The sequence below is a fragment of the Chelmon rostratus genome, chromosome 6 (assembly GCF_017976325.1).
Source record: "Chelmon rostratus isolate fCheRos1 chromosome 6, fCheRos1.pri, whole genome shotgun sequence".
Classification (NCBI taxonomy): Eukaryota; Metazoa; Chordata; class Actinopteri; order Chaetodontiformes; family Chaetodontidae; genus Chelmon; species Chelmon rostratus.
The window spans coordinates 16,097,030-16,113,021 of record NC_055663.1 but is presented as its reverse complement, the minus strand read 5'-3'; the positions used below and the strand labels follow the sequence as shown (position 1 = coordinate 16,113,021).

Genomic DNA, 15,992 nt, shown 5'->3' with positions numbered 1-15,992 from the left:
ACATATGTAGCTCAGGATGAAACTAAACAATTGGCTGAGTGATAGTCACACGGTAGTAAGTGGCTCATTGGGTCCATTAATTCGGACGATACCCGCCTACACTGAGATCTGGACCAATGAGTGGCTCCTCAGTACCTTTGTGAAACCTTCATTGACACTTTAACGGAGGCTTTTATTATGGCTGACACGCAGCCTCGGTCAACTCGAGAGCAAGAATTTTAACTTCACATTTTTTTATGTTTTGAGTGTGTTTTTATCCATTCGGCTATGGACCAGCCCAGCCTTCGGAGACTATTTTCTGCTTGTGATGTGAACAAGTCCGGTAAGATTGAGTATGAGGACTTCATCATTGTCTGCCGGGAGCTCAGTGTCCCCGAAAGTGAGATCAGAACTCTGTTCGACAAGTTCGACGCGAACGAAGACGGATACATCGACTACAGCAAGTTCTCCTCCAGGTTTCAGGAGGTCTCGGAGACTCTGGACCTGGCGTCTTTTGGCGCTGGCTCGTCCCCAAACCAAGGCTGTCTGTGGGAAGAGTTTGTGGGCGGGATAGACGCGGAGTCTGTCCTCTCTGCAAGGTAAACTGACATCCGGCTGTTCACTCCGTGTTTAACAGGATGTTTTCGGCTAGCTAACCCGCGGCTACAGCTGCTGCCTGTAGAACGTCAGTTAAGCGTTAGCTAACGCTAACGGCTGCGACCAGAAGCTGTTTCTGGTCGTTTATTTAATTTCGTAACTAAAACATGCATTTATTACATAATTTTCAAGTGTGTCGGACGGTCCTGGTGACTCATTAGCCGTACGCAAACAATACATATTGTGTTTTATTAAGACTTTGCGCTTTGCCCTGGCACGGATTAGCCACCAGGTGTAACATCTGTAGAGAAGCTAACTTAACTAAACTAAATCCACTTTTCTGGTGATAAGTTACATTTACGGTTACGTCGTTATTATCATTAACTTCCACAATGGTCTGTGTTCACTGATGAAAAACAAAATGAAAAGAATTTCCCCCAGTTAACAGCTGGTTGTGTGTGGGCTATCATCATGACAACTAAGCAAACTCCATTTGTTGATGAAGCCAACAAAAGCCACGGATAATGCTTGTAAGTGGACATTGAGTTAAGATTTGTTTTTCTTTTTTCTTTTTTTTCGCTTTGTCAAACTGCTGTTAAAATTGTAGTTATAATTAGCTTTATTTATATAAACTGTATGACTAATATTAAAAAAAACACTTCAGTATAATGTTATATATTCAACAGCACCTTGAATCACAGTTATGTGTAAAAAAAAAAGAAAAAAAAAAGATCTTAATCCACATCTACCTGTTGCTAAGACGAACAGTGTGATGCTGATGATGATGCTGTGTGGGATTTAAACACACAGTCATATTATTGAATAAAATATTGTTACTGTCCCAGTATGTCTAAGTTTGGAGATTTTTAAATAAAGATTAACTGGGGGTGGCCTAAAAATAAAAGGGGTACTCTACTCAAAAATGATTCTACATCTTTTCTGGCTTCAGATAGAAATGAAAATGAGGTTTTGGCCCGCATGTGTTTTGGAAGCAGTAACCTGCCCCATAATGTAGGTAGAATAATAAACATAATGTAATATATTCTCGGAGTTAGACAAGGGCTAGGATTAGGCATCTTAAACACTTTTATTTGGCAGAAAACCCCCAAAAAAGTGTATTATATAAATACAATAGTCAGTGTACCACAGGGCATGTCTATCAAGTACCTTTACATACGTCAGCACAAGACACGCATGCCGACTCTGTACACAGTAGAGGGGGGTTTCCTGTGACAACAAAGCCAGCTGAGTTTGTCTTGCAGTATTATGTGGAGATAACCTCAAGTCTACACAAAACGCAACGTGAGAAACCCAAATCCAAACCTACTTTTCTGGTTATGTAATTGGCTTCAAATGAAGCCTCACATTTACACTGTTTCTCTTTACTGTTGCTCCACCGTATGAATTTACAATAAATGCTACTAGACACATTAGCCTAGGAACGTGCTAATGGCAAATTTAAGTGGCTGACCTTTAAAATAAACGGTAAAGCAACATAAAAATGCCAAAACTTACAGGTTTGAAGTCGGTATCAATCCATCCTTGAGCTTCAGTTTTGAAGTGAATCTTTCCTTTTGCTTGTTCTGAAAGCAGTCAGAAGTAAAATGATTAACACACACATATAGCCTAAGAGTTTTCTGGTTGTTCTTGTTGCAGGGACATTTCCATCAAGTTAATCCATTGGGTCATCACTTTACTCTGATGGTGGGAGTAGATGAAGATGTAGATGAAGAGAAATTGGCGGGCGTTGCTCATAACGTTGCCTTCTATATCTTTGCGTTACTAGAGTCAACACATGGTAGTTGGTGGATGTAACTGCTGTTCTATGAGTATGTCTGTAGCCCTCTACCTTTATGTTATCACAGCCACAGTAAAGAATATTTTTAATATGCCAAACATGTGTCACGGTAATGACGGAATTGCAGAATCCATGACGTGGCAGAATGTAATCCCTATGTTCAACAATATTTGATACTAGAAAGATAGATTTTTGATGGAGAATGACATTGAGAAAACAGCACTGATCTGTTCATTGCTGGTACTAACTAATTGTTCTCCTACCACAGTCTCAGGGAGCAGCTGGCTGATCTTTACCAGGCCATTCACTCCTCTGCAAACATGACTCTGCTGCAGCAGTATGAGGAAATCATCCACAGTCTGATCAGTCAAAGCCAGGACAACAAACTAGAGTGTGAACAGCTGGAGACCAGTTTAAAGCGGTAAGGACAAATGTCTGCGTTTTCCTACGTGAGATTGGTATAGTTCAGAGCATCTGACCTGTGAAAAGAAAGAAACAGAATGATTATGAAATAATGAGCCATTATTTAAACAATAACTCACTCGCTCCTATGTGACTATAATGTGTGTATTAGAAGTGACATTCTGTAATAACAATAAATGTTTCAATTGAACCTGTTGGAAAATTTAGTTATTGTGGATGTAAAATTTATTAAAAAGTCCAAATTTTCTTCACTGTAACCAGGTTGCCTGTTGAGGTGACTTGACTACAGAACAGTGGTGAACTGCTGCCCTCTTGTGCCTGTAAAGCACAGAGACAGTGGATAAACTCAGGCACTGACTACACTTCATCAGCTGGGATTAACTGCTTGAATTATTTTCTTATTTTGCTGTGGTTTGGATGTTTCTGGGCTGCAGCCTTTAGGCAGTGGATGTGCAGCCCCCAGCCAATAATAGTGTGCAGGTGAGGTTGGAAACATGATAAAAAGATAGCAACCAGGCAAGACTAGAAGCAGCACGCAGCCAAGAGGAGCTAAAATGTTTAAAAAGAGTTACTGACAGCTGCACAATTTGTCTTTAAAAGTGTATTAATTGATTTAAGCCCACTAGACTAGAGGGCAGAGAAACGTCCAAACAAGCAAACTTACACAAATTACATTATCAGCTTACAGTTAATATGTTAGCAATCAATCACCTACTTGCACATCCAGCAAATACAAAGCAACAGTCACATTCATTTAGAGCCATTTTCTTGTCCACCAGAAAATTTGAACCCATTGATGACTTTTCTTTTATTTCCATTTTGGTCTGCACAAACTCCTGAGAACAATGTGTCTTCAGCTTTAAGAGTAGCTTTCGTTGCCAGCTGTCTGCCATCTGGTGCTGGATAGGTAGCATCTAGTGGGTTTATTTTTTTATGTATTTATATTTTGTATTGTTAAACAACTGATTATGGAGCAGCTCAGACTTAAAACAGGCAGTAATAGTTTCCAGGTTTGACATTAGATTTATTCGATTTAAGTTATTTTGCAGCTATTTAATGCACCCCCGAGGTCACTGCAGTGTAGTTGGCAGCAGAGAAAGAATGCCTGACTATATTGTCTGTAGGTTGTATTCTAAAGGTTTACAGAAGGTGTGAGTTCAGTCTTTTAATAATTTCCTTATAAATCTGTGCGGTGATCCCTCATGTAGCAACTTGACCTGACTATTGAATTTCAGTTGTACACATGAGAAGGGATTGCATGCTGAAGCTGTTTTTTATTCTAGAGTGTGAACTCTTTCTGTGGTTCAGTAACTACACAACATGAGAAAGGTGACATTCCTCATTCAAGGAAGTAGGAAGAACTTAAAGGAAGTAAGAACAAGAAGAATGTGCTGCCCTGCCTTGTTCTGTTAATCTTAATAAAAACTGGATATACCCATCTATTGTACCTGTATTTCTACTATCTGTTGAAATACATCGACCTTTGAAATCCTGACATAAAAATTGTACTATACTAAAATAAATCAAATGTGAGGTCTCATTGAGAAAACTTACTAACACAATTTGGTACACCTGTGGAATCTGCTTTTTGAAGGCTGTCCCTCCCTCGCCTCTGGTTGGTTCATGTGTTGGCTGACAAGAGCAGCGCAGTCACAACTGCAGCACATTTGAAGTCAGTCAGGTAGAAGTAACATATGGATAGGGTGAATGGATTGTTATTTTTATCACTCCTGCTGTATTAATCTCCTGGACTACCGTTGGAGGATTTGCTTTGATTCAGTGGCACAAACTTGAGCGTACTTTTGTCTTCAAACAGCGCTGGGGAGATGAACAGCAGTCAGCTGACAGAACTGGAGGAGGATATACAGCAGCAACTAGCCAGAACAGAGGAGAGGGTAAGACATGAGGTAAGTAGGATACCTGCAGAATTTATAGTTCCTGTGCTTTACTTTAATGTTTATAGAAATTCCTAACTAAATGTAGGAAACCAAATGAACTGGCTGTTGCTAAGCAGCTGCATTTGATCAATAGACAGCACGCAGAGAAACGGACTACAAGAATGTATTTTATTTCCTAGTAAAGTAAAACTTTCTACACATACTTCATTGGTTCTTGTGAGCTACCTGCATATTTGTGGTGCAGCACACAGCAGCAGGTTACATGTCTCCTCACAAAGAGGCTCTGTAAAGTCAGATGAAAGCCCCTCTTCAAGGCCTGAGCCAGACTGCACCTCTAACAGCTTTGGTTTCATGTTTGTAGGAGCGAAAGAAAATGGAGGGAATTTTGGCGACCATGCAGAGAGAGCATGAGGATAAGGTCGCAGACCTGCATGCCACTGTGGACAGACTGTTAAAGGTACGTTTTCCCACACAACATGCATTTACTTTGTTCTGTGGTAACCACATTTTATGAAGACTGCACAAAACCGTGAAAAAGAGAGAAGAAAGCCACTGGACCTGAAAGACAACACAAAAGCTCTTGCATATACAGCCCAGGCTTTGTTTCTAAGGAAAACCTCTGCAGCACCAGGACACAGAGGAAGTCCTCTCCAAAGTCCTTACATTTATTAAGGTGACGTTTCAAGGAGCGCCTTCAAAGACCTAATATCTTGCATCCATATACAGTATATCTACAATGTGCCAAGATCCAGCTACTGCTCACAACAACAGAATGCAAATGTGCGTGAAATGTGTCTCCAGTCTCCCTTTGTGATCTACTGCTAAGCTAAAACACACAGGTGTGATTAGCTATGCAGTGAGAGGATTGTAATGGCTCTTTGACAATTGGATAGAAGTACACAGGAAAATATACAATGAAAACATGAGAAACAAAGATGAGAGAGATGAAACAATAATGACAGTCAGGGAAAATGCAGAGCAACCTGCAAGATCACAAGGCTACCCAATGTCCATCCAGGAGAGAGGGAGTGGGATTGGCTTCTCATTCACGATTAAGGAATGCTGCTTTGATGCAGTTAGTGCAAGGACAAAAGCATAGACGGGAATGTTTGATAAGATGCTGTGTTTACAACGGTTGTTAGTGCACAAGCCATGCTAGTTCCCATAGTTTAAGCTTACAGCCCATCAACATGATATTCCTGTTCTGCCTGCTTTTCCACCACAGCTCACAAATAAATGTCACTTATCAAAATCTGGATTGCACCATAATGGTACTTAGATAATCTGATAAAGAGCATGAAAGGAAAGGTCTGTAAGAGCAGCAGTAGCTGCACATTAAACTTGCACATGTAGACATGTCGATCGCCACCTACAGTCTGTGTGGTCAGTTTTTCTTCTTCTCTTCTTCTTTGTGATTGCTTCTGTGTATTTGAGACTTTATGTTAAACATTTGTACCAAGTGCCAGCTGAAATAATACAAAGTAACGGGTGGAACGTCATTGTCTTGCACTAGTCTGATTATCAAAACTTTAGATATTGTTTCGTGAAGATAAATAAATATGTACAATGATACTGGCCTTGTAGAGTAAATATACACAAGAACAGCATGGTAGATAATTAGAGCACCATTTGCCCTGATAATGCCAGACTTATCTGCAGTAGGCGATATGAGGATGGATGCCACCCCCCCTGTTCACAATATGACAAAAATCCATCCCCCTTGTTAACCTGCCACCCCCTCTCTCCATCCCGTAGTAGCTGAGAGAGTGCAGTGGCAGAGTGGTTGTTTAGTTTAATATGTTTCTAATCTTCCTGACTCATTGAACCTTTATCTGACTGAGGTTTGTGCAAATTATGATCTATGGGCCGGACCATGGCTCTGAAATATCAGTAGTCGAACTGTGCTGTGTATTGATGAATCCTTTACGCTGTCTGTGGTGCTGAAGTAGCAGATGGATTTATTATTGTCATTCTTTCAGTCCCCCTCTTCTGTCAGTTTCAACTTGGATCAAAATATTCCCTAAACTGTATACTATCAAGCCATATCATTCAGTAGGGCCAGTGCTGCTGAAAATACACCCCCAGACCAACCACCACTGTAACAAAATGTATTAGAGACATGACTAAAAAGTTTTTACAATAGATTGTGTGGGTTAGGGTTCTGTGCTACTATTGGGCCACCCCCCCTGTCAAAAATGAACAAACCACCTACTGCTTATCCTTATCGTGTTTCAGTGGTGCTACCAACAGGTGAAATCTGATGCTGTACTAGAGGCCAGTGTCTAGCCGGCCGTACAACCAAACATACAAAAGCATTTCTGCAGATAGAAGACATGTTTTGTAACGTTTATAGTTGAAATAAGCAGCCCCAAAGACAGAACTTTGTGTTTATTTCACCCGGTAAGTTACAATAAGTAGCAGCACAACCAGGCCAAAGAAATGTTTGAGGTCATTTAGAAGCAGTGTTAGCAGACAGCATCACAGAGCACTGACAAGTTTATTTTTCAACAGTAAAATGTCCCACTCTGCGTATTTCTTTGTCACAATTTGTCACACATTTAAGAGATCCTTATCAAAATGTTTGACAATCTTATGGAAAAACTTACAAGTTTGAAGTCGGGTCTATGATTGACACGTCCAGACCAGCAGGTCTAACTGCTGTTGCTTTGTTTTCCAATAGATGGTGCTGCAGATGTGGAAAAAACAGTACTTTTGTATTTGTTTATTTTTCAGAATTAAAATACATTGGCTTATCAACATGTAAAAAAAAAAATGCTTGTGTAAATATCTATACTTAAGAGCCGAGAGGACACTGCAGTCAACCAGTCAAAGGAGGAGGTGCTCAGACTGAACCAACAAATCGGTGATCTCTCACTGGTAAGTCATTTGGCAAGTGATTGTTTTAGTTGAACAAGTCACATGTATGTTGTTCCAGCGATTCACTTACTTACTGTCCTCGCAGGAAAACGAGCAGCTGCGGACCTCTCTGCTGCAAGCCCAGACAAACATCGCCATCCTGCACTCAGAGGTGGACAAGCTCAAGAACATGTATGCAGACCAGAAAGCTCAACACGAAAGGTGAGGCGCCGTCTTTAAGCTCACATCTGCGGACACAAAGCATGATACTGCATCCAGTACAACGTGTGGCTTGTATGTCTTCACAGAGAAACAGACGATTTGAAGAGGATGGTTGTGGAATACCAATCATATTCCAGTCAGATTCAGGTTCTCCTGTAAGTCGGTCTTTCTCTTGATGATGCTGTCTACTCTGTTTAGTAAGAAAGTAAACTATTTCAGAAGCTATGAAAAGTCAAATTACTGTCATTTATTTAATAGGTTTGGTTCACCAAAAATCCTATTTCCAGGCAGATAGTTCTGGTTTTAATTGCTAACCACAAAAGTACAATAAATGTGAGCTGAATTTTGTTTGTGGGGCTCTGAAGAGATCCTGCGATCCTCTGAATTTCAGTGATACATCAGCAACATATCTTTTCAAAAACAATGTCCTAATTACTTAAAACAGCCCTCAGATCTCACTGTAAACTGTTTTCAGTGACATATTTCTTTATTGCTCCCTATTTAAGGTTTATAAGCTGTATGTAAATGTGTCTTAAATTGTCAATACAGCTAGTTTACCACACAACTGTGGTATGCAAGTAAACATTTGTACATGTACCTGAACCTGTCTTGCGTTTCTTTGAACATGTCATTAGGGAAACAAACAAAAAGCTGTATGACAGTAACGACGGGCTGCGCTCTGCGTTGGCCAGTGAAGCGGTTGCATCTAAAAGGAGAGTAAGTCCTGTGTTTGCTGATGACATATGTCCTCATACCCACTGGCTCTACATCCACTAGAAGCTGACAGTAAATTGTTTTCACTAGCTCAAGTGTAAAACAAGTTTCCTCCCTGACATTCCTAATCTGCTCAACAGCTGTCTCCCCAAAATGAAATCCCAGCCCGAAGGATGAAACCCCTCCGGCAGAGCACACTCAACCACGACAGGTATATAAAGTCATGACACACCTCTGTGAATCTGCGGATTGATCTCTGCGAATGAAATTGTCACAGCTTAAAGCTAAGGGTTGTGTGTTGGCACTTTGGTGCAGCTTGGAGCAGAGTCCCAGCAAAATGACCTATTCTCACGTGGCCACCTGGGCTGATAAGTACCTGGACAGCGGAGTCTCCCTGCCGATGGACACAGCTGAGAGTGCAGGCAGCGATTATGACAGCGACGACAGCAGGAGCTCGACGGAAACTGTGCACCACAGTTACTCGTATGTCCCGTCTGATGTGGAGGTCAGAACACACAATAATATTTCAGGTCAGATAATGCAACATGCTGCTGAACTGTGAGGACTGAAAGTTAGTATTTTCTTTCTTACAGATATCGGAAGTGAAATCTGAAGCTGCAGCATCAGTGACTCCTAGCAGGGCGAGCTCCATCACATCATCCCTACGAAGACGTTTGTCTGCGTTTTCCACGAAGGTAAAACAACTTGGTTAAAACACATGTGGTTGAAAATGTTGAAATTTTCTCTAGCAAAAGTCTCTAGCAGTGTCGGTCAGAGGTTCCCAAACCTTTTGGGCTTTGACCCCTCAAAACAAAGCGACTTCCACTTTCGACCTCTCAACACAGTTCGGTATGTCTAACAGTTGAGTTTAAAGAGTGGTCTATTCACTGTTTTAGCTGAAAAACCTCAAAGAAGTCAAATTTGCCTGTTATTTAAAGAAAGGCAGTTTCTCCCCTGTTAATCATCTCAAGACTGCTCAGATTTATGTAGCGGCCACTAGTGGGGACCCTGACCCAAGATTGAGAGCCACAAATGTAGCAGTGAGGTCAGGATAGTGATTCTTCCAACATGAAAACTGATAAAATTCCAATCAGCCTTTGTGTTTAGTGCTAATTAGCGAATGTTAGCATGCTAACCAGCTAAATTAAGATGGTCAACACGGTAAACTTGCTAAACAGCAGCATTGACGATGTGAGTATGTTAGCATTTAGCTCATATAAATGTTCAAACGGCTTTTAAATTACTTTTGTATGAAAAACAGATTATTTTCAAACATGTTTTTCTTGGGGTGGATGCTTTTTGATGTGCAGATAACTAAATTAATTTGCCAAAAAAAAATGTCATGTCAAGGTCCACTTACTGGGTTTTTGTGGAGCTTTCAACCACATCCTGCCGTTTCCAAGGGCAGTTGGAGTTTGCACAGTTGCATGGAACAACTAAGAATGGAACTTGGTCATGTGAATGCAGGTGGTTGTATAATGACAATTACTGTGATGGAAGGCTCCAGAAAAAGGACCTTGAGTTTAGGCAAACATTTACTCTAATCTAAATAAATGCTTAAAGCTTACTGTTTTCTTTGTCATAAATACCACAAACTTAAAACAATTTCCACAGAAAATGTTGTAAACTTGTTCTCTTTTGTCCCATTTATGAAGCCTTTAGAAGCAGACATAGTGGAAACTGAGGAACCTGCTCCGATGTACCGTCTGGTTTTAGCTGGAGACGCGGGAGCTGGAAAGTCCAGCTTCCTGCTGAGACTGACGCTCAACGAGTTCAGAGGAGACATTCAGACAACGCTGGGTGGGTGCCACAGCAAACGCATCAGTTAATCAAACGCTGATGCATTCTTGATATCAGACACTTAAATCTGCTTCTTGGTTCTCAGGGGTCGACTTCCAAATGAAGAGGATGCTAGTGGATGGAGAGAAGACGAGCCTCCAGATATGGGACACAGCTGGGCAGGAGAGGTAGTGCACTGACTGTCACAGGAAGCAGCAACAGAAAAAACATGGTGTTATCTTTTAAAACGGTGTCAACGACATGTTCTTTTCATAATGACTCAAAGCATGGAAAATACAGTAGTCTAAACAGAGTTCTATTTCATTTTACCGTAGGTTTCGTAGTATTGCCAGGTCCTATTTCCGTAAAGCTCATGGAGTCCTGCTCCTCTACGATGTTACCTCAGAAAGCAGCTTCCTTAACGTCAGGGCGTGGGTGGATCAGATTCAGGTAACTGGAAATACTGATGGACTTGTTGAATGAATGACAAAGAATAATGCTGCCACAAAGCAGGAATATATTTTACAATGTCCTTTGTTTTCATACAGGATTCAGCGGAGGAGAAAATCCCCATGTGTGTTATTGGAAACAAGGTGGACCTCCGAGAGCAGCTTCCAGAGAGAAGCTGTGTGAGCAGTTTGCACGGAGAGAAGCTGGCCAAGGTGTGTAACTCATTCCACCTGATGGCAAAGTGTTTATACAGACGCCCGGCTTTCCCAGGTGTCTAAATAAACTGACTGCAGTCAGGTATGTCGATGCTTTGCTCTGCTTGCAGGCATACGGCGCCCTGTTCTGCGAAACGAGCGCCAAAGAGGGAACCAACATCGTCGAGGCTGTGCTTCATCTAGCCAGGTAGGAGGCCGAGAGTTTGAGTTTAAAGTGTGTTTTCTTCACAAACCATGGCAACACTTGGACTTGTTTTCCCTTCACACAGAGAAGTAAAGAAAAACGTCAAACTGAGGCGGCAGTCGGATTCTCAGGTCAGACTGAGTCCATCCAACCCGAAGAAGGCCTGCTGTGGATTGTAGATGACTGATGTGAGTAGACGCAACGGCGAAATGAAGAAGACCAAATCATTTTTATTTTGGGATGAAGAGCATAATTTTTCCTGCAAGAAAATGTTCTTACATGTTTTAACTTCTGAAATATTTTAACTCTCAAGCCTTAAATATATTTTCATAGTTGATCAAAATGAAGATTTCTATTAATGGGAAACATGCACAGTATATTTGCACATAATGTAATCATGCTTATACCTCTTAGGATTTATATTTGTAATTTTATGAAGTAAATAAATAAGGAACATTGATGCCCCAATTGGGATTCACAGGTATAAGATGCAGGAATTTTCATTACGGTTTGTAAGCAAACAGTTTTCAGCACATTTTTGTAGCTTCCTCTTGGACGCGTGCTGCTTATGGTCGGACACCTGGACACCTTTTTATAAAGTCCCAAACTCACCTGGGTGCTGTTATTGATCCACTGGCTAAATGGGAAGTAGTCAGACACATCAAAATAAGAAGAAAAAATACAGGCAGAAGGCAGGATCTCTGCAGATAAATACACTGTCACACACTTGGTTATAAGTGATGATTGGGAGGGATTACTTTTGTATGAGTCTATACAAGCCTTTTTAAATTAATGCACTTTTTTCCATTTCAGACCAAACTGGTCTGTGACAGAGGTGCTTGGTTCTTGAAAGAAATTCAAGAGAAAAATACATCTTTCAACATTTTTATTAAGCATCACATCGCAAGCATTGCTTATGTAGGCAATATTACATTTCAACACCTTCAGTTTATTGGAGCACTGATCAAATATTTCTCAGAATTGTGACGTTGAAAGCGTTATTCATTTACTAACATTACTTTTTGTAGTTAGCCAAAAGTTCCAGCCACGTTTTTTTGCTGCTGCTGTTGTTGTTGTTGTTGTATGTGTGATACCAGAATATTTTCCAGGACCTATTTTTTATGACAAACAGAAATGTAATCCCTTTTCCAAATAAAACACGTAACTGGAAAGAAACTTCTGTCTTATCCATCAGCAGAAAATATCTGCTGGTATTGTGAATTCACTCCACGCTGCACTATCCTTATTACCATAAATACTGTACGCCTTTCACTGAAACATTTTCTACCACGTGACACTCATAACTTCAGGCTTCAGTGCTGCTGCGTTGCATACCTTCTCGCGTCTTCACAGTAGAAAACTCTTCAAATGACTAAAGAAGACTGGAGACCGGACTCTGCTGCTGCTGCTGATAATGATGATGATTTTCAAAGCCTTTCCTGCAGAGGTTTTCAGTTTCTTGCAGTCAGAATCACTGATGTCACTAAGCTGCCCAAGGCCACGACCAGAGCTCCGAGAATAAACTTCCAGGAAATTCCCTAAAAAAAAAACAAAGAGTCAAAATGCAGTTCTGTGGGTTATCACAATTAAACATGTTTACATACTCCTGTTAATGGCGTACAGATGGTTTCTTCTTAGAAGGTATCACAAAAGGTGTGACGTTGTCTCCAAGCATCTCCGCTGGTTTAGCTCTCCACTCCTGAGTGTCGTTGCCTCCCGATTGTCTTTTGACGAGTTTTGATAACTCGACGTGGATCGCCTCGAGAAAAGCAGGAAGACAAAAAAAACCCATCTTAACACATTTTGTAAAAAAAAAAAAAAATCAAATGTCTTGATCAAATGTTGGAAAGAAGGCATGAGAAAAGGGTAAAGTTGCAGTTTTAAAAATGGCCAGCAGGTGAGAGCAGAGGTCTGAAACACAAAGCATTACTAAGAAGAGCTGAAAACAAATAATCATAATAATCAGAACATTTGATGTTGCTTTTAAAATGCTCTTTAAACTTCATCCTAAATTACCATGAAAAAGCCTGTCCATCATCTTTTTATAATACTTCCATTAGATTTGTCATCGAGAGGTTGTAACTTGTTATGAAGTATATTAAGGGAAAACAACAACATGGTTCTTCTTTGCAGCTTCATCCTTTTAGAGTTCATCCACAGACTGCAGTACAATAACTTTCTCACAGAGCAGCTAAATCAGTTTTCTCCAAAGTATTTAATCCAGCATTGAGACAAGGGTGTAATTACCAAAGCAGCAGATATTTTCGTTTTGTCTAGACAGGACCAGACATATTTGTGACAGTGGCAGTGTGCCCTATAGGTCAGGTCACTGTAATACTGGCAACAGTGTGCTGTAAACAGCTGGTGGAAATGTACTCGTCACTCTACATTAACTCTTCCAAATCAAACCCAGCCTGCAGCGAGTGAAACCAGTGAGCTAAAATAATGTTCACAAGCTGAGATTAGTGTTTTTTATTGTGATGACTACGCCAGAGTAGTTATCTTAATTATGCAGAGTGGAGTCTGTATTGTAGCTGCGAGGGTGACTCTGGCCCTTTCTTACCTTCCCTTTACTACTTTTAGAGCGCAGTGACAATTTTTAGCTCACATGTGTTATTTTTACCAAGTTTGCCGGACAGCTCTGAGCCGTGCGGTCACATCTGTAAACTGCCAGATGTGCAGTTTGCCAGAGCCTCTGCGGAGGATTTGGCAGATTAGACAAACCACACAAACAAGACAGAACAGGCCTTCAGCAGAAGCTGCTCACTGGGATCTTTCTCTTCAGGCTAACGTGTGAACAGATCTAAATTCTTTAAACTTTCATACTGAACATGAAGGGTTTTTTCTTTGTGATGAGGTGCTGTTGTTTTCTGGTAACTGAAAAGCTGCAATAAAAACAAGCAGCTGGAAGATAAAAGGGTGTGGGTGAAGATGAGAGGAACTGTGAATAGTGAAAACTTAATGAGGTGGGAAATTAAATTCAGTGTATTCTCAACTGTCCTTTTGCTAGAAACGTTTGAAAAAGTTACTTTAGTTATATGGATTATAGACTATAGTGTGTGAACTGACATAAACTGTTGCATAAATTAATATTTAGTTTACTTTGGGTCATGTTTGTTTATATTTTTTAGCCGTGTTAGCACCATGGCTTCATGGATGGTTATGTGGGTTAACTGCTCTGTGAGTCCACCACTTTCATCCACATTGAGATATCTGGCATTTGTTCTGACTGAAATGTCTTAACTGCTATTGGATGGATTGCTATGAAATTTGGTTCAGACATCCTTGTCGCCCTCAGGATGAATTGTATTGTTTTGTATTGAATTGTAATAATTTGGTGATCCCTTGATTTTCCATTTAGTGCCATCATAATGTCAAAGTTTTTCATTTGTCCCTAATTTGGTTTAAGACCAAATACCTGCAAAACTAATGGCATTCCCATCAGCCTCAGCTTTACTCTGTGCTTGGTGCTAGTTAGCAAAATGCTAGCATGCAACCACACTAAACATAGATGATGAACATGGCAAACCATCTGCTAAACATCAACACGCTAGCATCGTCACTGTGAGCAGGTCAGCATGCTGACTTTCAGCTTTGTCTTGTTAAATGAAGTTTACGTTGCACATTGTGTTTATGTGAAAATAAAATAAGTAATTTGTCATTTGTCATTTGTTGTAAAATACAAGTCCAGGCTTGACTGTGTTTCTTTAACATTGAAATTAAAGTTCAGAATTTGCTTTTTAACTTTTTACTGTAATGTATATGAGAAGTTTTTTGGAAGTGAACTCAGCCACCATTCATTTGCAATTGATTAGTGGATTTTGTGGCTTTGATTGTCATGGTGGCCTAATTTTAGAATGACCTTTCCTTTGTGTTTGAGGGATTCAGAGGCGGACTTTGAAGAAACGCAGCGAGGGCATGGACCAGCTCAGCCACCTAATCTCACCTTGGTGGCCGGCTCCAGTTTCAAGGCCTTTTTTAGCACCTCCATCGCCTCTTTGTATTCACCCTTGTCCGACAGGAGCTGAAAGAGATTAGAAAACCTACAGTGTGAGCAGTGCTGGAGGACCCATAAATCAAAACAGGCAGTGAACAGATAGCAATAATGTAGCAGCTATTTTGTCCTCAAAAATAATTAAATCTAATCCCGTATTAAACAAATTCCTCTTTCTTCCTTCTAGGAACTCTCTGCAATAATCATTTATGGATTGATAAAGATCAAATGAGATGCTCCTGGCCGTCTTCTCAGTAATAACACCACAGGATGGGCCCTCACCTTTCCCGTCCTGAAAAGGGCCTTGACGTTGTTCGGCTCGACGGCCAGAACGTCGCGGCTGGTGTTCAGCGCCTCGTCGTACTGCTCCAGTTTGAGCTGAGCGGCGGCCAGGTTGTTCAAACACTTTACCCGGTAGTCCTGCACCTCCTCCTCCTCTGCCTTCACACTGCCGTCGCTACCATCTGTACAGAGACAGAGCCACAACCTCTGATATTTGCTCTGCTGTGAGTCTTTTTAATGGTGACACACAGATTAGTTATCTCATCTTGGAGAGGACTTATTCAAAAAATCTTGCAGAATATAGCAAACTCCCATCGGGTGTCATTATATGGATGGTTCATGTTCTGTTTTTTTTAGCTGGATATTGTATGACTGTCCCTGCTGTAACAACTGTATGGTTTCATCATTAGACCCAAACATGTCCAGCTGAATGCAGCGGTGACCCGAGTAATGAGCACTTGTTAGTGCAAAGGAATTTTCATACTTGGCCCTGAGTGTGATAAATGTTCGCAGCTCAGGGACCACATCTGTGTGGATACACAATCTTTTTATGACATGTTTTAGCTCCAATTTATACAGCTGAATTTATTCAGTTCCACTA

The 15,992-nt window shown here is 40.7% G+C and overlaps 2 protein-coding genes across 2 annotated transcripts in view; one reads left to right on the top strand and one right to left on the bottom strand.

Moving 5' to 3' along the window:
• The first annotated feature begins 43 nt into the window (after positions 1 to 43).
• zgc:162879 (ras and EF-hand domain-containing protein) lies at positions 44 to 12,309 on the top strand. Its single transcript, XM_041938867.1, has 17 exons — positions 44 to 578; positions 2,643 to 2,795; positions 4,614 to 4,704; positions 5,057 to 5,152; positions 7,495 to 7,572; positions 7,658 to 7,773; positions 7,860 to 7,928; positions 8,409 to 8,490; positions 8,628 to 8,698; positions 8,803 to 8,992; positions 9,081 to 9,182; positions 10,143 to 10,287; positions 10,373 to 10,454; positions 10,602 to 10,716; positions 10,815 to 10,928; positions 11,042 to 11,118; positions 11,201 to 12,309. Exons 1-17 carry the CDS (start codon positions 268 to 270, stop codon positions 11,292 to 11,294), a joined length of 1,986 nt encoding a protein of 661 aa, XP_041794801.1. The 5' UTR covers positions 44 to 267; the 3' UTR covers positions 11,295 to 12,309.
• Positions 11,724 to 15,992, bottom strand: part of fkbp16 (FKBP prolyl isomerase 16) — a 31,382-nt gene continuing 27,113 nt past the window's right edge. Inside the window, exons 5-8 of the mRNA XM_041938868.1 lie at positions 15,392 to 15,573; positions 15,062 to 15,139; positions 12,737 to 12,874; positions 11,724 to 12,653 (exon numbers count right to left, since the gene is read on the bottom strand). Of these exons, the coding sequence (XP_041794802.1) occupies positions 12,567 to 12,653; positions 12,737 to 12,874; positions 15,062 to 15,139; positions 15,392 to 15,573 (485 nt within the window). The 3' untranslated portion in view covers positions 11,724 to 12,566. The remainder of the gene's footprint in view (positions 12,654 to 12,736; positions 12,875 to 15,061; positions 15,140 to 15,391; positions 15,574 to 15,992) is intronic.

Bases quoted from the DNA above. Each gene is read 5' to 3' on its own strand.
- zgc:162879 (XM_041938867.1), top strand. From the start codon at position 268: ATGGACCAGCCCAGCCTTCGGAGACTATTTTCTGCTTGTGATGTGAAC. The intron at 579-2,642 runs GTAAACTGACAT...CTCCTACCACAG, and splicing joins GAGTCTGTCCTCTCTGCAAG to TCTCAGGGAGCAGCTGGCTG. The intron at 10,455-10,601 runs GTAGTGCACTGA...ATTTTACCGTAG, and splicing joins GACACAGCTGGGCAGGAGAG to GTTTCGTAGTATTGCCAGGT.